Source organism: Electrona antarctica, assembly GCF_951216825.1.
Source record: "Electrona antarctica genome assembly, chromosome: 2".
Taxonomy (NCBI): Eukaryota; Metazoa; Chordata; class Actinopteri; order Myctophiformes; family Myctophidae; genus Electrona; species Electrona antarctica.
Genome location: NC_136807.1, coordinates 19,308,762 through 19,330,846, shown reverse-complemented (window position 1 = coordinate 19,330,846; position 22,085 = coordinate 19,308,762). Strand labels below are relative to the sequence as shown.

The 22,085-nt window shown below is 45.1% G+C and overlaps 1 protein-coding gene across 1 annotated transcript in view; it reads right to left on the bottom strand.

The window, feature by feature from the left end:
- Positions 1–6,304: 6,304 nt before the first annotated feature.
- The window catches only part of plxna2 (plexin A2), a gene marked incomplete at its 5' end in the record, with an annotated part of 219,011 nt that continues 203,230 nt past the window's right edge, over positions 6,305–22,085 (bottom strand). Inside the window, 5 exons of the mRNA XM_079514160.1 lie at positions 6,305–11,088; positions 13,314–13,464; positions 14,009–14,221; positions 14,484–14,653; positions 15,850–16,040. Coding sequence (XP_079370286.1) covers positions 10,993–11,088; positions 13,314–13,464; positions 14,009–14,221; positions 14,484–14,653; positions 15,850–16,040 — 821 coding nt within the window. The 3' untranslated portion in view covers positions 6,305–10,992. The remainder of the gene's footprint in view (positions 11,089–13,313; positions 13,465–14,008; positions 14,222–14,483; positions 14,654–15,849; positions 16,041–22,085) is intronic.

Sequence of the window (22,085 nt, the reverse complement as noted above, 5' to 3'; positions counted from 1 at the left end):
CGTTTTTTGAAAAGCGTTACGGAAAAAGACGAAAATCACTCCCATGGTCTCGGAGTGATTTTCCCATGGCCTCGGACGGCATACTATGGAATGCCGTTTTTTCATCATTTTTGAGGATTAGAAAAAAAGACGAAAATCACTCCGAAACCATGGGCTATAGCCCATGGTCTCGGAGTGATTTTCCCATGGACTCGGACAGCATACTATGCCATGCCGTTTTTCATCATTTTTGAGGATTAGAAAAAAAGACGAAAATCACTCCGAGACCATGGGCTATAGCCCATGGTCTCGGACAGCATACTATAGCATGCCGTTTTTTTAAAAGGATTTGAAAAAAGACGAAAATCACTCCGAGACCATGGGCTATAGCCCATGGTCTCGGACGGCATAGGCCTACTATAGCATGCCGTTTTTCATCATTTTTGAGGATTTGAAAAAAAGACGAAAATCACTCCGAAACCATGGGCTATAGCCCACGTCTTTTTTTTAAATCCTCAAAAATGATGAAAAACGGCATGCTATAGTATGCCGTCCGACGCCATGGGCTATAGCCCATGGTCTCTCTGCGTCACTGTCTCTGCGTCACTCTCCCTGCGTCACTCTCCCTGCGTCACTCTCTCTGCGTCACTCTCTCTGCGTCACTCTCTCTGCGTCACTGTCTCTGCGTCACTCTCCCTGCGTCACTCTCTCTGCGTCACTCTCTCTGCGTCACTCTCCCTGCGTCACTCTCCCTGCGTCACTCTATCTGCGTCACTCTCCCTGCGTCACTCTATCTGCGTCACTCTCCCTGCGTCACTCTCTCTGCGTCACTCTCTCTGCGTCACTCTCCCTGCGTCACTCTCTCTGCGTCACTCTCTGCGTCACTCTCTCTGCGTCACTCTCCCTGCGTCACTGTCTCTGCGTCACTCTCTCTGCGTCACTCTCCCTGCGTCACTGTCTCTGCGTCACTCTCTCTGCGTCACTCCCTGCGTCACTCTCTCTGCGTCACTCTCCCTGCGTCACTCTCTCTGCGTCACTCTCCCTGCGTCACTGTCTCTGCGTCACTCTCCCTGCTTCACTCTCCCTGTCTCTTGGGAGATCGCACAGTGCTGCCACAAGGGGGTCACCAAGGCACAACATGCATTAGTGACTGCAGGTCTTATTACTGCGGCCAGGTTGATATTGAGAAACTGGAAGAGCTCTGCTACGCCAGAGATCACAGACTGGACCCAACTTATGACAGAAACTGCATCCTTCGAATACTCAATTGCCAGGAGGAACAATGTCAAAGGGAAGTTCCATAAAATATGGGACTACTTTTATTTGTATATTAAAGGATGGTTGCATTAACAATTTGTAATTGGTAATACATTACAGATATAATCACTATTGTCAGCAACAGAATGTAGAGGGGTGTTGTCCATTGGGGTTTTTCTTTTTTGACTGCTAGTTGTTTGTTTTTTGTTTGTTTTTCTTGTCTCTTTCTTTTGTGTAAGTCATGTGTATTTTGTATGCTTTATTGTAAAATCAATAAAAAACTTGATGACAAAAAAGGTGTCTTTAGTGCTTTTAAGTGTTATCGTGGATGTTAATCAGATAATACAGAGGAGAAACCATGACAGGACACAGACAGCCTGGTAGCGCAATGTGTTAAGTGGCTGTCCACATGATCCAGATGTTGTGTCAAATCCCACTCGTCTTTTTTTCTAATCCTCAAAAATGATGAAAAACGGCATGCCATAGTATGCTGTCCGAGGCCATGGGCTATAGCCCATGGTCTCGGAGTGATTTTCGTCTTTTATTCAAATCCTCAAGAATGATGAAAAACGGCATGCTATAGTATGCCGTCCGAGGCCATGGGCTATAGCCCATGGTTTCAGAGTGATTTTCGTCTTTTTTTCAAATCCTCAAAAATGATGAAAAACGGCATGCTATAGTAGGCCTATGCCGTCCGAGGCCATGGGTTATAGCCCATGGTCTCGGAGTGATTTTCGTCTTTTTTCAAATCCTTTTCAAAAAACGGTATGCTATAGTATGCTGTCCGAGACCATGGGCTATAGCCCATGGGCTATAGCCCATGGTCACGGAGTGATTTTCGTCTTTTTCCGTCACGCTTTTCAAAAAACGGCATGCTATAGTATGCAGTCCGAGGCAATGGGCTATAGCCCATGGGCTCGGAGTGATTTTCGTCTTTTTTTCAAATCCTCAAAAATGATAAAAAACGGCATGCTATAGTATGCAGTCCGAGGCCATGGGCTATACCCCATGGTCTCGGAGTGATTTTCGTCTTTTTTTCAAATCCTCAAAAATGATGAAAAACGGCATGCTATAGTAGGCCTATGCCGTCCGAGGCCATGGGCTATAGCCCATGGTCACTGTCACGGGGCAGCCCGTGCCCTATATACACACACACTCTGATTAAGGACATTGCACGCACGCACACACCACACAGACTGTGGGTAGTGGGCCAGACAGGTCCTATCATGATATAATGTCAATACTGTTGATGAATGCATTTCACTATTTATTCACAACATATTCAGGTGTCATAATGATGTACAAATGTTTATTGTGTATTGAAACCTGTGGTTAGCTCATTGGCACTGGTATGGCCTCTACAGTGCTGGCACTCTTCTGTCAGACTCTGAACTGCTGAACCAGAGCAGGGCTCAGCCAGTCAGCTTAAGACAGGGGGGAAGGTGCCAAGTACTGTTGAGGAGTAGGGGTGTTCCACGGTGTTGATGAGCAAAGTATTACTATTATCGGTGGAAATGATTGCAAACCCAAAGGATGTTTAGACTAAAATAGAACATCTATTTATGTGGGTATGTAGTCATGTTCAGCGGATATCTGTGAGCTTGTAGATAAGCTGTTTAGATTTAATTGCTTCTCTGTTTGTGGTAGGATCCTCTCATATAAAGGGGAGACTGCAGGCAGAGCTGGTCAGTTATGCTCGGGCAGGCAACATGCTGACAGCCCTGTGAGAGAGCTGCTAGGGCCCATTTCATGGGCGTAGCCTAGTTCAGTTTTGTTATTTTTCCTTTGTCCTAAGTTTGCCGTTAAGTATTTTTGAGTTCTTTATTTTGGATTGTTGGCCAGTATTATTTTTGCTGTTTGATATTTTTGTTATTGTGAATATCTGCACTGGAGCTGGAGAAATAAAATCCATACAAAGCATCACTGACTGTTTTTGGAGCCTTGGCTGTTCGGGCAACTTCAGTCACGCTTTTCAAAAAACGGCATGCTATAGTATGCAGTCCGAGGCCATGGGCTATAGCCCATGGTCTCGGAGTGATTTTCGTCTTTTTTTCAAATCCTCAAAAATGATGAAAAACGGCATGCTATAGTATGCCGTCCGAGGCCATGGGCTATAGCCCATGGTCTCGGAGTGATTTTCGTCTTTTTTTCAAATCCTCAAAAATGATGAAAAACGGCATGCCATAGTATGCCGTCCGAGGCCATGGGCTGAACTTGAACCCACGACCTGTGGCTCACATAGACAGCAGCTTATCACAGAGTGCCACCATGCTCTCTGAGAATCTCCTCAGCTATCCATCTCTTCTGTTCTTCTGGATGTTATTCTCCAAAACATGCTACAGAGTGAAAGTAGGAGGAACTCAGCTGGATTTGAACTCACAATCTCTGGCTCACATGGACTTCATCTTAACAAGGGTGCCACGAGCTCTCTGTGATTTTAAGTTGTACGTTTTTCTTCTTGGTGTCACTTTTCAAATGGGGCCTTGGGATCATGTACAGAGCATTTGAATGGTGATGTGCATCAAAGGTGTCTTTAGAGGTACTGGGGAAACTTGGAGAATGGATGGGGCTAATACTACCAGAATGCCCAAAGTTATGTCTCTTGGGAGATCGCACAGTGCTGCCACAGGGGGTCACCAAGGCACAACATGCATTAGTGACTGCAGGTCTTATTACTGCGGCCAGGTTGATATTGAGAAACTGGAAGAGCTCTGCTACGCCAGAGATCACAGACTGGACCCAACTTATGACAGAAACTGCATCCTTCGAATACTCAATTGCCAGGAGGAACAATGTCAAAGGGAAGTTCCATGAAATATGGGACTACTTTTATTTGTATATTAAAGGATGGTTGCATTAACAATTTGTAATTGGTAATACATTACAGATATAATCACTATTGTCAGCAACAGAATGTAGAGGGGTGTTGTCCATTGGGGGTTTTATTTTTTGACTGCTAGTTGTGTTTTGTTTTTTGTTTGTTTTTCTTGTCTCTTTCTTTTGTGTAAGTCATGTGTATTTTGTATGCTTTATTGTAAAATCAATAAAAAACTTTGATGACAAAAAAGGTGTCTTTAGTGCTTTTAAGTGTTATCGTGGAGTAGAAACCATGACAGCCTGGTAGCGCAATGTGTTATGTGGCTGTCCACATGATCCAGATGTTGTGGGTTCAAATCCCACTCTGGTCTTTACTATGATACTTTACTTTGAAGAAAGAAGAAGATAAAAGCATCCGGAAGTCTCACTCCGTCAGGCTATAAGGTATTGATGGTGAAGTTGGTAAAGAAAAGGACCTTGAAGTCAAAAAATCACTTTCACCTAGAAACTCCATTCACCCTTTTTATAATTCAACTTACTGTGGGCACAAAATGTCAAGATAACTACATACAAGGTTGATTCAATTCAAAATTATAAATAGAATATATTGGACACCATCAAGATTGTTTAGGGTCGGCTTGACTGATGGTCCCGAATGCTGGAGGTGTCAGGATAGAGACGGTACACTTTTACACATGCTTTGGGGCTGTCCCAAAATTCGGGAATATTGGACTGCTATACATGAAAGACTGGAGAGAATAACAGGCCTACACATTCCTTTTACACCCAGTCTGTTCATTCTGGGGGAGCCTGCCACATTGAGGCATGTTGCTCCTCCTTTAGCTGAATGGATACAAACGGCCATTATGTCAGGTAGGAGGCTGTTGTTGGTCAAGGACTGGAAGGCTCCATCTGCACCTGCTCCATCCCTCTGGGATGCCTCGATGGGACTAATGGCCGCTTACGAGCGACTGTCATACGGCTGCTCAATAGGATGGACGACTATGACTTAAAATGGGGCTTTTACCATATGCACGTATCAGGACTCTGATTCGTTTCTGGCTCTGAGTGAGCTCTGAACGGGCTGCAACTTTAGAAAAATACACTGAAGGAATATGTATGGAATTGGGGCTGGGGTGGTGGGGCTGCGGGTGGGGCTGCGGGTTATTTCTGTGCATCTCTGTTATATTGTTTTGTTTTGTTTTGTTATGTGTTTGTTATGCATTTCTTTGGTTGTGTTTTGTCTATGTCTATGTCAATGTTTCATATATAAAAGAAAATTAATAAAGTACAAATCATTAAAAAAAAACGTACTGTGGGCACACATGCTGGAACTTTTTACTTTGAAATGTTTTGTAGTTTTGAGTTATTTAACTTAAACGCCCAATGCATTCTCAATGGCAATAGCACAAACTTTGGCATGCTACTAGTCCTACATACTTTCACCTAGCACAAACTTTGGCATGCTACTAGTCCTACATACTTTCACCTAGAATCCCCATTCAACCCTATTTAGGTTCATCTTACAGTGGACATGAAAAGGAATCTTTGAAATATAGTGCTTTCAAATTTGAGACATTTACAATGGGGCTCAATGGCAGATATAGGCACGTCAAAAAGTCACTTTCACCTAGAAACTCCATTCACACTTTTTTATGGAAATTGGAAATACTCAAATAAAGTACAAATACCTCAAAATTGTACTTAAGTACATTACTTAAGTAAAAGTACTTAGTTACTTTCCACCACTGCATACATCCATGCAGTTGACCTCCCCATTGGTGGATGTGATCCTGGCAGCCAGCCCAGGTGTGTTCTGGTCCTGTTGATTGAGCTGAGCAGGACCTAGAAACCTGGCTCCTGCTCAGCTCAATCAACAGGACACACACTCGTTACTTTTCTTCCAGTTTATTATACTCGTCGTCACGCTACTAGTCCTCTACATACTTACACCTAGAAACCCCATTCAAACCTACTTAGGTTCATATTACGGTGGACATGTTTGCCTGAAAAGGAATCTTTGAAATGTTTCATAGTTTTAGAAATAAAGACAACCTTGAACCTTGAAATAGTGCTTTCAAATTTGAGAAATCATAGTCATAGTTTTATCCTATAGTCATAGTTTTATCCTGTAGTTTTATCCAATGACTATAGTATGCCATCTGTCGTTTTTTCAAAATCCTCAAAAACATTGTCGCTCGATCGACAATGTTTCAAGTAACCCCAAAAATGACAGGAATCCAGATTTTGTCTCTATGCAATTTTTAACCAGCAAAGTTTATTTATATATAACAACAGTACAAAGTGAATCCTTGGCTTGCAAAATAGGTGTGCTTCATATTTACAATAGGTACACAATAATATATTATCATAACAAAACCAAAGCAAATAAAAAAAACAAGAACAACCTTTTTTAAATACTTTAACTTTCTTACAATTTTCACAACACTTTTATAAAACAACAAGAACAGACAGCCATTATTATTATTATTATCATTATCATCATCATTGTCATCAGTAACTATTTTACAGAACTCCAGTGTCTACAAAGGGTTTTTCTAAATGTGTTTAAAATGGAAGAATAATTATTTCATACGCAGGGATATTTTGAGAGTAATACGTTGATCTGGTTCTTAATAATACCTCCATTGGATGACACAAAGACAAAAAAGGAAATGATTGTGTGTTGTTTTTTTTCCATACAGGAACTGACATGACCCGGTCAAGCAACAAGGCTGTCTCTCTAGTCTACGGCAAGTCGATGTTACACTGAGAGCAGAAAAAGTGCACAAAATATCTTCAATGTAATGTTCTGTCCGTATTGTCAAAAGTGTATCGCTGAAAAAGCACAAGCCTCACACACACACGCGCACACGCACACGCGCGCGCACACACACACACACACACACACACACACACACACACACACACACACACACACACACACACACACACACACACACACACACACACACACACACACACACACACTTGTCAAATTAGATTCTGCGCTGCAGAATGGTAAACATAAAACGCAACTTTCTGTTGCACTGACTAAAATAAAAAGGTAGACATCATGAAAATGAGCTGCTTTCCAAAACATAATAAAACAAATTCTCAGAAAAAAGAAAGAAGGTGCACTCAGCTGTGATGTAAGACATGTTATGTAAATGTACAGTAGCCTTCATGTGGGAGCTAATTAGACACGTGGAAAACCAGGCTGAATAAAAGGATTGGATTAGGCCACTTGCAGCAACCCAAAACAAAACATGGAGGGAGACATAGCGGATTCACTGTCCGACTGTGTCAAATCAAAACCATTCCGTTTCAGCCCCTCTGGGTAGATTTTCACACAATTCTCAACATTAACGGAGCTTGTCCAACATGTGTATGGACTCTGAAACGTGCGCATGCATGCAAAAGAGGCATTGAGGTCCATATTAAAACTTTTTTTCAAGCGCTTTCGCAGACAAACATGTGAGGTACGGTAGGAGGATACAATTCTCTTCGCTGAAATAGGGAAGACCATAGTCCAAAGGAAGATTCATGGTTGTGTACTGTACTGTATATGCATTTGTATTTTGTACTGTACCTACAGATGTGCTTAGGTGCTTGTCACAGGAGAACACTCCTCCCTCCCGTCTTCCCTCACTGGGTGGACACAATATAGAATGTCAATCATGAACTTGCCCTACATTTCTCTTCGTCTGTTATTTTGCAGTTTTTTTCCCCCCTTCCAATCTCCTGATCATTCTGTGCACACAACTGGCCCAGATCAAAGAGATGCTTCAAAGCCAAAGCAGGAAACCAGAGCTAAAGGGCTTCTCTCTTGCTTTCAGTCTCTCTCCCTTCACTCAGACACCTCAGATGTTGCTGGGAGCGGAGCGGCATCTGCTTGGCTTCGTTCGTTGGACTGTGATCTCTTCACCTCTCCTTTGACTTGATCATACGTACGGTGCAGCTATTCGTAGAGTGGTCAGGGGCAAAGTGCCCTCAGTAAACTCATCATTGTTTAATTTAATTCTGAGTGTAAAAATGAACCCATACGGGTCCACCCAGGATTTGACTGTGAAGTATTTGGGAGGGCAGTGATGAAGTCAGCCAAATGATGCCAACTGTTGAGACGGACTAGACTATGAAGATCAGAAGCAGTGAGTGGGTGGACTGTCTAAGGCCACGGAGAAAGAAGCACCTTTTGCCGAACCTAGTGATGTTTGATCTCACTTTGTCTGCATATCACTGCAGTACTCTGGGCATGCCTTGAACTACTACTACTACCGGTTTTCAAGTACTTGATGTAAACAACAAGCAAACATACAGTATACTACTATATCTATCTCTGCAGAAAATGAAATCACCGATCCAGCAAGCGAAATCTACAGTTTGTGGTCATCCAGCTGCAAGTGTTTGAAAGTATAGATTTGTATCAACCTCTTAGCTCGTGAGGGTTCGGTTTTGGTCAAGAGACTTGGTAACCTTTGAACCACATTAGTTACACAAATCCACCTTTAATGGGCAATCTCTTCATTGGGTGTTTGGAATGTCTTTCGTCCGAAAAAGCCACTCAAAAACAACCAATAGGCTCTATGCACAGCAGCTATTTTGGAAATAACTCTTCCTACTTCCAGGCCTCTTCCGACTTCCTTCACAGGTGTTACCGATGATACGAATTAAGGCTCTGTTCCATTTAGTGTACAGTGGTTCTGAAACCTTTTCATTTCAAGGACCCCCATAACTCTGAGTGTACAAATGGAACCAAATTGACCCTTACAGGCGCATTTGGTTCCATTTGTACACTCAGAGTTACACATCCGTACAGGGCCATTTGGAACCCACTAAAAGACACTTTGAGACCCACTTGTGTAGCACAGTGTTTCCAGTGAGCCAACATGCACAATAGCAGCACCCTGACTTTGACCAGAATGGAACAGAGCCTTAATTAGTATCATCTGTAACACTGGCGGAATTAGGAAGAGTTATTTTATGTGCATAGAGCCTATTAGACAGAGCCGCTGTTTACAGAGCCTGCTTGTGGTTTGTACCTTGTGCAAGTTTTAAACTTGCATCTCATCCTTCCATGTGTGGGACTTTCTGCCACGATGTACTCTCCACCTCAACGTGAGAGGTTTGCTCCCTCTATAAAGCATGAACCGATTCTGACACATCAATTAATACGTTAAACAATAGGTTCTTTTGGCACTTTGTCAAACTAGATCTATACAGGCTCCATATCGTCTGTGCGAAGAACTTGGTGTGGTCCCGTGGAACTCTCAAACTGGGCCAAATTGAGCTGGCATGACTCATTGGCACTTTAGAAAACAAAGATGGACCCTTAGAACACTTCTGATGTGTGATACCATGCATGCAGAATACACACATATTCGAACGAGTCCCTAAAGCGATACAAACAGTTGTTATATAATGGAGAGTTACAGCATAAAGCCATCGGTGGCCTCAGTCCTGCTATCTAGACAGGGCTGTCGTCTAGTCTCCGGTTATACGGTAGTTGGACATACGAGTGGCGGAGTCACACCAGTGATGGCCATGAGGCAGACTATACTGTAGACTGTACACACTCTCTTACAGTAGAGAGGGATTTGGTATCGGGTTCTAATGATCTTTAGGAAGGAGTTGGACAAGGGCACCCCGGGACGGAAGAATGGGGATGTTCATTTGACTAATTCTACTCAACTATCTATAGAGCTCAGTTCAACTGAAACCCAAATTGTTTGCAAAAAAAACAAAACAAACAAACAAACAAATTAAAAAAAATAAACAGACCAACAAAAAATACATCTGCATTCGTAAATTCACATACATTGTTTGACAAGTATCAACCGGTACATACACAGACGACCTACACTGCTGAGGAAAGTTTTGAACACCAGTGTGATGCTGGTTTGAGGTCATTAAGCCTAACTACACCATACATTATTACCAGGACACACTTAGTCTTTAGGTGCCCACGAGCATGCTGGTTGACCCTCGACTTCCCAAGAGCAAGCAGTGTTCCACTGACTCTGACGAGATGAGGACGTCATTTCATGATTTCCTGTACACTTCCGCCTAGATAAAGAAGTGGAAGGTTCTTGTCAATGTCACGTGAAGCAGCTTATATAACCTGTGATCCTATCTGATGAGGACAGGGAGCAGGAAAAGTTGTGAGCCATGCCATGTATTATCATTCCCCCAAACACGCCCAACCCCCAACCCAACCCTCACTCTGACATGTCCAATGTCTTTAAATATCAAAGCTCAGGGGGCTGTGGATGTTTTAAAACTACAACTGATAGGATTTCAACGTACGTCGTACAAAAATAAAAATCTGAACGCAAACTATGCAACGATATTGGCCATGACGAGATGCTTTTGTCTCTTTCTTTTGAGTCCATTTCACTTTCAGATGCGAGTCACAGACAGTGGAGAATAAATGATTTATTTTCCCCACCTTCCATTTGCTTGCACACGCAAGCCTACCAGAATGTTATCTAATTCCATACACACACACACACACAAACACACACACACACACACAAACACGCACGCACCCACGTTGCATACACACTGTCCAGGCAAGCTGAAAGAACTTCTCCTTGGAGAGGAGAAAACGAACAAAAGAAAAATAACTTAAAAGCCATGTTGTTTCCTGCGTATGCAGGGCTGAGCTCCCTTCCATATGACAACACCAGCTCTAAGCTCCAGTGGGGCTTCTGGTCCAGGGTCTGGGCCCATAGCAGGGTCCCTCAGGGCTGATGTTATCATTGAAGGAGGGCCGAAAAGCAGTTGATTGTGTGTGTCAGTCGGACTGTCTGTCCGTCTGTCCGTGGATATAGAGGCCCCAGGTCCAGTCCATGGTTCCAGCTCCTACAGTGAGAGGTATGGTCATGTAGGGACCCTTCTGGGCTGTCCTGTGGAGCCTGAGATCCACTCCACTCTCTTTCAGCTCTCCATGGACATGGCTGAGATGAGCTGCTCCACCTTGTAGGCCAGCCTCTGCTTCTGTGCCTGCTCGTCCTGCTCCAAGGCTGCTGTGATCTGGGGAGAGACGAGCAGGACAGTCTATTAAAAACCTCAGACCAACATCTGACTTGATGCCGCAATGATGATCTTCATTACAATACATCTTGTAATAACTTTTAGTAGATCAATATAATAAGGGAATTCCTTAGGAAGTCCATTTTATTTTACCATAATGTTAAGGTACTATAAATGACATTTGGGCACATGTGTGTGTTGTTGTTGTTGTTATTAGTTTTGTTTTGTATTCCCTACACAAGACATTAGGGAAAGGCAATACATAATTACATATAGCAATACATATAGCTGCCTTTGTCAAAGAGAACGGTATAAAACAGAGGAGCACTTATAGCCTTTCTTGTTTCATCTTGTGCATCCCTTTCTGTAAATTATCTGAATTTCATTCTGAATGTAAAATCCAGCCTGTTGTGTTTTCGTCACGAAAGTAGAAGAAAAGTACGGAGCCCCTGAATGGCCATGCATTCAAAATATATTTTATCTTGTCCGTACAAGATAATATCTCGTCCTTACAAGATAATATCTCGCCCGTACAAGATATTATCTTGTCCGTACAAGATAATATCTTGTCCGGACGAGATAAAATATATTTTGAATGCATGGCCATTCAGGGGCTCCGTAGAAAAGGATTCCAACAATCATGTAATAGTACATGCATAGGGGCGACTGTGGCTCAGGAGGTAGAGCAGGTCGTCCAATGATCCATGGGTCGGCGGTTCGAATCCCGGCTACTCCTGTCTACATGTCGAAGTGTCCTTGGGCAAGACACTGAACCCCAAATTGCTGATGTGCTGGTTGGTACCTTGCATGGCTTCCGCCGCAATCGGTGTATGAATGGGTGAATGTAATGCACAATCTATGTAAAGCGCCTTGGATAAAGGCTCTTTATATAAATGCACCATTTACCATTTACCATAGTTGGCAACCTAGTACAGTGGATGGTTCATGTGCACCTCTCTAGCTCCAACAAAACCTACAGAGAGACTTAAGTTAATCACTTAAAACCGATTTGGGGCAAAATGTATCTAAACTTTTCATATGACTTCAAAGCGAATATAGCAGATCTACTTTTACGTGACACTGTCACTCTCTTTTCATTTGTTTATTTAAAAAAAATATGAAATATGGAGTTAGCCTACAAGATGTCTGAGTTGCGGCGGTGCCTCTGCCTCCATTCACATCCACGTCATGCATTTGTACATGTTTTTGGTCCAGCACAGCAGGGGGTCTTGGTTTGGCAGAGAGTCTGCAATCTGCCAACCGTCTTCCTCTCATCTGCTTAAGTGCTCTTAGAGCCTGGCAGCGGCAAAGCGGAGCTGAACTCCGCCCCCACCTCCTCCTTCCTCTCCTTCTCATCATCAGGACCCAATGGCAATCTATTATTAATCTGCAGCAGTGCATGCAGGTGCCATCTCCCAAAATCCATTTAAGTACCATGCTGGCCCGTTAGCCCGCCTCACGGCCTTGTGAGAACGGCTGAGCAGGAACAAACACGTGTCAACGACATTTAAGTACTTTAGGCTGGGAGAGAGAGAGAGAGAGAGACAGAGGACACACACACGCACGTGTGCGTGCGTGCGTGCGTGCGTGCGTGCGTCGGCATGTCGTCATATATATATTATATTATATATATTATATTTTCATAACCCCCACCCCCCTGAAAAGTTCTTTAAAAATCTTCCTTAAAAATCTATATTTTTAAATAGCCCCACTATTTTTTAAGTACAAAATAAGTGCTTAAAGGGGAGAGAAGAGTCACAGTTCAAGGAAGGCTGACAGGGTCATACTGGGAGCGAGAAAGCAAGAGATGGGCCGAAAGAAAGTGAGAAAGCGAGACATTGAGGGAGTAACAACATAAAGGTCAGTGTAATGTTTCCCAGTGGGGAAGTAGACATGCCTGGTAGAATGTCTCTATAACACCCTCTCTGTCGCTGTTCCCTTTTTATGCATTCAGTGATCTGACAATGTGAGTTTGTGTGTGCTTGCGTGCGTGTGTGTGTGCGTATGTGTGCTTTCTGCCATTCTGCTCATGATATAACCCTATATAAATATAACACAGCTCAGGGGAGCAGATAAGAGTGGCCTGCTGAGAGCGTCCGTCTGTACTCTCCACATCAGACACGGAGCCCCCTTCAGGCCACAGCTCTAACTAGACCTCTGGGCTTTCTGAAGCTTCTCTGCACTGACATTCTTTGGTCCTGCATTGCGGGCGCAGCACCACCCACCTCCTCGCTGTACTTGCTGACGTAGGAGTAGATCTCGTTGAGGGCGCTCAGCATGTTGAACTCCGTCGAGTGGAGTCGAGCCTGCTCTGCCAAGTAGGCGTTCATGTCCTGGTCACTAATGGCCGGGAGGCGGTTGATGTCAGCGTAGTACCTGGGAGACACCACGCACAAGGACACAAGGACGCCACACTTAAAGAGGGCCAGGTCTCGAAAAGGTCTAACGTTGTAGGAACGGGAGGGGAAAGTTAAAGGCTCAGTGCCCTCCCATCCGCAAGCACACACACACACACACACACACACACACACACACACACACACACACACACACACACACACACACACACACACACACACACACACACACACACACACACACACACACACACACACACACACACACACACACACACACACACACACACACACACACACGTGTTGTGTGGCGGTGTTGTGTGCGCGCACACACACAACAGTGACACTGTTTCCTGTCTACTGCACAAGGTAATAGCATAGATAATAATTTAAGTACGCAGGCATAAACTGTTAAGACAGTTATAAAGAGGATTATGGATAACTGGGGACAAGGAAAGCTTTTAAGACACTTTGGTTAGTGGAGGAAGTAGTTTGGCAGGGGTGATGAAGATGAAGATGATGATGATAGAGTGCTTTACAATAATAATAGAGTTGATTCTTACCGCTCCACCCAGCTCTTGTAGTTGGGGATGTCCTTGGCGTAGAGCAGCTTATTGGACGGGGAGTCTTTGCCCAGGCGGTGTTCCGAGGTGGAGCAGGAGTCCATGAAAGTCTGGGCCACCACGGACAGACATGCGTCCGTGATGCTACTCTTATGGATGTCGAACACAAACTGCGGGTTCTTGATCACGTTAACCCAAAAACGCAATGGAAGGCTGGAGAATGGAGTGGAGGGACAGACGGACAGAAACAGATGCAGAGAAACAGGCCACTTGGTCAGCACCTACCCGTATGGTGAGGGAGCTAAGCAGTTATTCTGTACAAAGACGAAAAAATAATGTGGATTTTGTGTCTCACAAAAAAATTAATAAAAGAAAAACACACACAAAGCTTAGGTATAAGTCTAACAATGCCAACATACACAGTCTACACAGTATCTGTCTACACAGTATCTGTCTACACAGTATCTGCTCTCACCAGTTGCTCTTCCATGTGTGGCGTACATCCGTGTCATGGATGTCATGTTTGTCCGCCTGCTCATCCAGGAAGTCAAACATGTATTTGATGGCGAGGGGCAGAGCGCTCCCCCGGTGGACCGTGCTGAAGAGCGTCTCGAAAAGGTCATCAACAAACTTCTGCAGCGTACCCTGGGAGTACAAAAGAGGAGAGCTATAAGTAAAAACCAAGCCAAAATATGTTTTATCTGTCAGTAGATAATACATAAGATGATGTCTATATACCAGTGTGGTTCTCAAACTTTTTCATGTAAAGGATCCCTAGTTTGATATGCATTAGGGATTAGGCTATAGACCCACATGATACCATTTTGATCTCTGGGATCTCAAATCTACACTAGTATCATCACTAGTGTTCATTTACCTCTGAGAGTGTACAAATGGAACCAAATGGACGCATTAGGATTCATTTGGTTCCATTTGTACACTCTCAGAGTTACACACCCACAAGGGTCTGTTTTTGATTCCTAACTACGGTATTAATGATTAATGATTTGGCTGGGGACCCCCTGGAACACCTTAAAGGACCACTGGGGGCAGTGGCGTACACAGACATTTAGAGGGGCAGGCGCTCAAGCGAAAAAAGGTCCAGCTGGTGCTCGTTGATGTCAAAGCAATGATGTTTATGCACTGTCAAATAGGGCTACATCTATTCTAAGTAGCATATACCTGTATAGACATATTATCCTGCTCATTACTGTGCGGAAATATACAAATCTGCGTGTTTGAGCACAAAATGCATTTTGAGAACCCACAAATTTCCACGCTTCCCCACATCATTTTACAGTTGTGGCCCCCGGCCTAATCTAATTGAATACCCCTGACCTAATGTCTACCTGTGCACGCCACTTCCTGGGTATCCCTGTACCCACTTTGAGAACCGCAGATATCTACCGTATACAGTGTACTCTAGTAAGTAAGTACATTTTATTTATAAAGCACCTTTCGAAACAAAGTTACAAAGTGCTTTACAGTGAACACAATATAAAAACAATCAGGTTAAAACAAACATAGTAGTATAATAAAGCAAAAAATACAATCAATACTCAAGGATTAAAACAGAAACAAAACAAACATAGACCTGTAGAAGAGATCAACATGGGGAAAATGCTTATGGAACAAAAACGTTTTTAAACTGCTTTTAAAAATGTCAACTGACTTGGATTTTTTTAAAGGCAAAGGCAGGGCATTCCACAAGGTAGGAGCCACCACTGCAAAGGCCCTGTCACCTTTTGTCTTTAACTTGGTATCCTTAGGGGACTCTACATAAGAAGTTACCCAACAGCTTTGACTCAGTGTGTGGTACGGACGGTGTAGCATTTCGGTACCTTCGTAGCTAGCAGCCTGGTCAGGTAGATCTCGGAGACCATCTTACTTCCACGGTCTCCCTCTTTCTGGTCTCCATGCTCGTGGTTCTTCACCAGGTGCCAAACCTTGACCCCGCTCTCCAGGTCTGGTGTGATCATGGGGGCCCGCGAGCGCAGGCTGTCAGGACTGCCTGTGTAGCGGAACGATGAGTCTGTCCATGGGAGGGGGAGAGAGGGAGGAAGAGTTTAAATGACAGCGGTTACCTAAGCCCACCCCTCAGGCACTGCATCATATAGATCAAACATGGGCTCACACACACAGAAGCACATATGCGTGTATGTGTGCAGTCAAAGACACTCTCATCCTCCCTTTGGTTCTCTCTCTCATTTCCACGTCTGCTTTGTAGCTTGTTCTAATAACGGAGCCCTTGTGTTCCTCTGAGATGTGTTTGCAAAAGAAATTGCAGTGCTGGATAATTTCTTCTTATTGCACAGTAATGAGGGGGCAAGGGAAGGGGCAGCAGTGTGCTCTACAGGCTATAGAGAGCTGAAGTTCTGGACAGTGTCCAGATGGATGAAAATAATGTTTTGGCCTCTCTTGATAGCTCATCAGAGAGCTAGATGTGTGAAGAAAGAGTCCCCTATTCTCCCCACGTTCACACTTTCATTTTATATCATTATTTCTTTCTCTCTTTCTGCAACCATTCCTCATTTGCATTCTGCACTGAATGAGACGTGGCCTCGCCTGGATCTTCCTAAAAAGCATAGCGTAATTGGCTTCCCGTGCCCTCATTGTCCCGGCGCCACATCCAAATTGCCTCAGTCACACTGTTTAATCAATGCATCAAAATATATGTAATATGTTAAGCACTGCAGCCATCCTTACACCTCCATAGCCCCCCCCCCCCCCCCCCCCCCCTCCTCCAGTTCTCATTCTGTCCTCTCATCCCCCTCTTCTCTCATTTTTCTCTTCCTCCTTTTGACACGGATGGATGACACACTAGTCCTCTCTCTCTCTCTCTAATTAGCAGGTGTCTCCTTGTGGGGGGGGGGGGGGGGGGGGGGGCTTTCTTGGAGTCGCTGAGGATCTGACTCTTGGCTTCAAAGGCCATGGCGCAGACGGGCAAATAAAGCCCGTCCCACTTACCATTACCCCAACCAGGCCAACGTGTCTCTTGGGGGCGGGGCACCTGGGAAACAGACCTCAAGGCTGTAGGTGTGCGTGCGTGCGTGCATGTGAGTGTGTATGTGCACGTGACAGCAGATTGAGGTCTCAAATCCCAGTTTAATCCAGTCAACGGTATCCTGCTGCTCGGCTGCACTGCGGCCCCTCATTTCTCCCGGTACACCCCCACCCCCACCCCCACCCCCACCACCACCACCATACATAATGTGTTCGAGTAGGTGCAGGTGGGGTGCTGGTGAATCTTGGTGCTCGAGGGCTGTGGCGGTGTAAATTGCGGCAAGATGCTAAGTGCCGAACGTTAAATTGATATGAATCAATCAGCGGGTTGTCGAGGTGCAGCTGTTGCTCGCTGTGCCGGCCCGTGATTGATGAAGGGACCCCGGCCCGTGCCAGCCCGGCGTCTGCTTCCTTATGCCACACAGCCACACACAACTGCACAAACACACTTTCAAAGTAACTGCACTGGCCGTACAAGCTCCCCCAATGCGACGGAAGTTAAACTAAAAACAAAACAAAACAAAAAAGAAGAGAGCTAGACTGTCCCTTCTATGGCTCATTGTGAATTCATGACCCTGGTAAAATATTCAGCACTGTGCTCTTTGTAATAAAGCAGACTGCAGAGCGTGTGTCCCCCCCTCCCTCCCAGTAACTAAACTATGAGTAACTTGGATTCTTGAGCATGTAAATACTCTCTAGGTGTGAGAGTGAATGCATTAGTGAGGAGAATTAACGTGGCACTTTCATAATGTGTGCAGTTAGGGGGAGTCTTCTCCTACATAAAAAATACTTCTTCATGACTCCATTCCATCCTTCCTTCTCTCCTGCAATGGATGCACTGGTTTCATCATGGGGTGGGAGGTGGTAGTATTGTCTCATGTTTCACTGGTTTCATCATGGGGTGGGAGGTGGTAGTATTGTCTCATGTTTCACTGGTTTCATCATGGGGTGGGAGGTGGTAGTATTGTCTCATGTCTCACTGGTTTCATCATGGGGCGGGAGGTGGTAGTATTGTCTCATGTTTCACTGGTTTCATCATGGGGTGGGAGGTGGTAGTATTGTCTCATGTCTCACTGGTTTCATCATGGGGTGGGAGGTGGTAGTATTGTCTCATGTTTCACTGGTTTCATCATGGGGTGGGAGGTGGTAGTATTGTCTCATGTCTCACTGGTTTCATCATGGGTGGGAGGTGGTAGTATTGTCTCATGTCTCACTGGTTTCATCATGGGTGGGAGGTGGTAGTATTGTCTCATGTTTCACTGGTTTCATCATGGGGCGGGAGGTGGTAGTATTGTCTCATGTTTCACTGGTTTCATCATGGGTGGGAGGTGGTAGTATTGTCTCATGTTTCACTGGTTTCATCATGGGGCGGGAGGTGGTAGTATTGTCTCATGTTTCACTGGTTTCATCATGGGGTGGGAGGTGGTAGTATTGTCTCATGTTTCACTGGTTTCATCATGGGGCGGGAGGTGGTAGTATTGTCTCATGTTTCACTGGTTTCATCATGGGGCGGGAGGTGGTAGTATTGTCTCATGTTTCACTGGTTTCATCATGGGGCGGGAGGTGGTAGTATTGTCTCATGTTTCACTGGTTTCATCATGGGGCGGGAGGTGGTAGTATTTTCTCATGTTTCACTGGTTTCATCATGGGGCGGGAGGTGGTAGTATTGTCTCATGTTTCACTGGTTTCATCATGGGTGGGAGGTGGTAGTATTGTCTCATGTTTCACTGGTTTCATCATGGGGCGGGAGGTGGTAGTATTGTCTCATGTTTCACTGGTTTCATCATGGGGTGGGAGGTGGTAGTATTGTCTCATGTTTCACTGGTTTCATCATGGGGCGGGAGGTGGTAGTATTGTCTCATGTTTCACTGGTTTCATCATGGGGCGGGAGGTGGTAGTATTGTCTCATGTTTCACTGGTTTCATCATGGGGTGGGAGGTGGTAGTATTGTCTCATGTTTCACTGGTTTCATCATGGGGCGGGAGGTGGTAGTATTGTCTCATGTTTCACTGGTTTCATCATGGGGCGGGAGGTGGTAGTATTGTCTCATGTTTCACTGGTTTCATCATGGGGTGGGAGGTGGTAGTATTGTCTCATGTTTCACTGGTTTCATCATGGGGCGGGAGGTGGTAGTATTGTCTCATGTTTCACTGGTTTCATCATGGGGTGGGAGGTGGTAGTATTGTCTCATGTTTCACTGGTTTCATCATGGGGTGGGAGGTGGTAGTATTGTCTCATGTTTCACTGGTTTCATCATGGGGTGGGAGGTGGTAGTATTGTCTCATGTTTCACTGGTTTCATCATGGGGTGGGAGGTGGTAGTATTGTCTCATGTCTCACTGGTTTCATCATGGGGCGGGAGGTGGTAGTATTGTCTCATGTTTCACTGGTTTCATCATGGGGTGGGAGGTGGTAGTATTGTCTCATGTTTCACTGGTTTCATCATGGGGTGGGAGGTGGTAGTATTGTCTCATGTTTCACTGGTTTCATCATGGGGCGGGAGGTGGTAGTATTGTCTCACTGGTTTCATCATGGGGCGGGAGGTGGTAGTATTGTCTCATGTTTCACTGGTTTCATCATGGGGTGGGAGGTGGTAGTATTGTCTCATGTCTCACTGGTTTCATCATGGGGTGGGAGGTGGTAGTATTGTCTCATGTTTCACTGGTTTCATCATGGGGTGGGAGGTGGTAGTATTGTCTCATGTCTCACTGGTTTCATCATGGGTGGGAGGTGGTAGTATTGTCTCATGTCTCACTGGTTTCATCATGGGTGGGAGGTGGTAGTATTGTCTCATGTTTCACTGGTTTCATCATGGGGTGGTAGTATTGTCTCATGTTTCACTGGTTTCATCATGGGTGGGAGGTGGTAGTATTATCTCATGTTTCACTGGTTTCATCATGGGTGGGAGGTGGTAGTATTGTCTCATGTTTCACTGGTTTCATCATGGGTGGGAGGTGGTAGTATTGTCTCATGTTTCACTGGTTTCATCATGGGTGGGAGGTGGTAGTATTGTCTCATGTTTCACTGGTTTCATCATGGGTGGGAGGTGGTAGTATTATCTCATGTTTCACTGGTTTCATCATGGGTGGGAGGTGGTAGTATTGTCTCATGTTTCACTGGTTTCATCATGGGTGGGAGGTGGTAGTATTGTCTCATGTTTCACTGGTTTCATCATGGGGTGGTAGTATTGTCTCATGTTTCACTGGTTTCATCATGGGCGGGAGGTGGTAGTATTCTCTCATGTTTCACTGGTTTCATCATGGGGCGGGAGGTGGTAGTATTGTCTCATGTTTCACTGGTTTCATCATGGGGTGGGAGGTGGTAGTATTGTCTCATGTCTCACTGGTTTCATCATGGGGTGGGAGGTGGTAGTATTGTCTCATGTCTCACTGGTTTCATCATGGGGTGGGAGGTGGTAGTATTGTCTCATGTTTCACTGGTTTCATCATGGGGTGGGAGGTGGTAGTATTGTCTCATGTCTCACTGGTTTCATCATGGGGTGGGAGGTGGTAGTATTGTCTCATGTCTCACTGGTTTCATCATGGGGTGGGAGGTGGTAGTATTGTCTCATGTCTCACTGGTTTCATCATGGGGTGGGAGGTGGTAGTATTGTCTCATGTTTCACTGGTTTCATCATGGGGTGGGAGGTGGTAGTATTGTCTCATGTCTCACTGGTTTCATCATGGGGTGGGAGGTGGTAGTATTGTCTCATGTTTCACTGGTTTCATCATGGGGCGGGAGGTGGTAGTATTGTCTCATGTCTCACTGGTTTCATCATGGGGCGGGAGGTGGTAGTATTGTCTCATGTCTCACTGGTTTCATCATGGGGTGGGAGGTGGTAGTATTGTCTCATGTCTCACTGGTTTCATCATGGGGTGGGAGGTGGTAGTATTGTCTCATGTTTCACTGGTTTCATCATGGGGTGGGAGGTGGTAGTATTGTCTCATGTTTCACTGGTTTCATCATGGGGCGGGAGGTGGTAGTATTGTCTCATGTTTCACTGGTTTCATCATGGGGCGGGAGGTGGTAGTATTGTCTCATGTTTCACTGGTTTCATCATGGGGCGGGAGGTGGTAGTATTGTCTCATGTTTCACTGGTTTCATCATGGGGTGGGAGGTGGTAGTATTGTCTCATGTCTCACTGGTTTCATCATGGGGTGGGAGGTGGTAGTATTGTCTCATGTTTCACTGGTTTCATCATGGGGTGGGAGGTGGTAGTATTGTCTCATGTTTCACTGGTTTCATCATGGGGTGGGAGGTGGTAGTATTGTCTCATGTCTCACTGGTTTCATCATGGGGTGGGAGGTGGTAATATTGTCTCATGTTTCACTGGTTTCATCATGGGGTGGGAGGTGGTAGTATTGTCTCATGTCTCACTGGTTTCATCATGGGGTGGGAGGTGGTAGTATTGTCTCATGTCTCACTGGTTTCATCATGGGGCGGGAGGTGGTAGTATTGTCTCATGTTTCACTGGTTTCATCATGGGGTGGGAGGTGGTAGTATTGTCTCATGTCTCACTGGTTTCATCATGGGGTGGGAGGTGGTAGTATTGTCTCATGTTTCTAGGTAGCAACAAGGCAGAGTTTCTCCTGTCCTGGTAATTACCCATGCTCACACTCCCATTCTCCATTTTGTGCAAAGTATCGGTCACAGCGAATAATTAGCAATCACAAGTTGCCCGTGGCCCTACCGTGCGTGTCTGGCATACGACCAGATGGGGCGCCCTGTGGCACACCGTGTGATGCCACCAACCGAGGGAGCTAATGTGTGCGTGCGTGCGTGCGTGCGTGCGTGCGTGCGTGCGTGCGTGCGTGCGTGCGTGCGTGACTGCGAGCGTGTGTGCGTGCGTGACTGCGTGCGTGCGTGCTTATGTTCTTATGAGTGTGTGTGCATATGTCAGTCCACTGCGTCCTGGCCCAAGGCGCAGTCTGCCATCTCCATTAAAATGGTTTCATAGAAAAAACTAACAGGAACACAACCCCATCACCATTACCTCCAATCGGCTAAATCCACCCCATCCCTCCCCTCCCCTCATCCTCCTCCTCTCCACTCCCAAGGCCCTTCCATTCCACTAC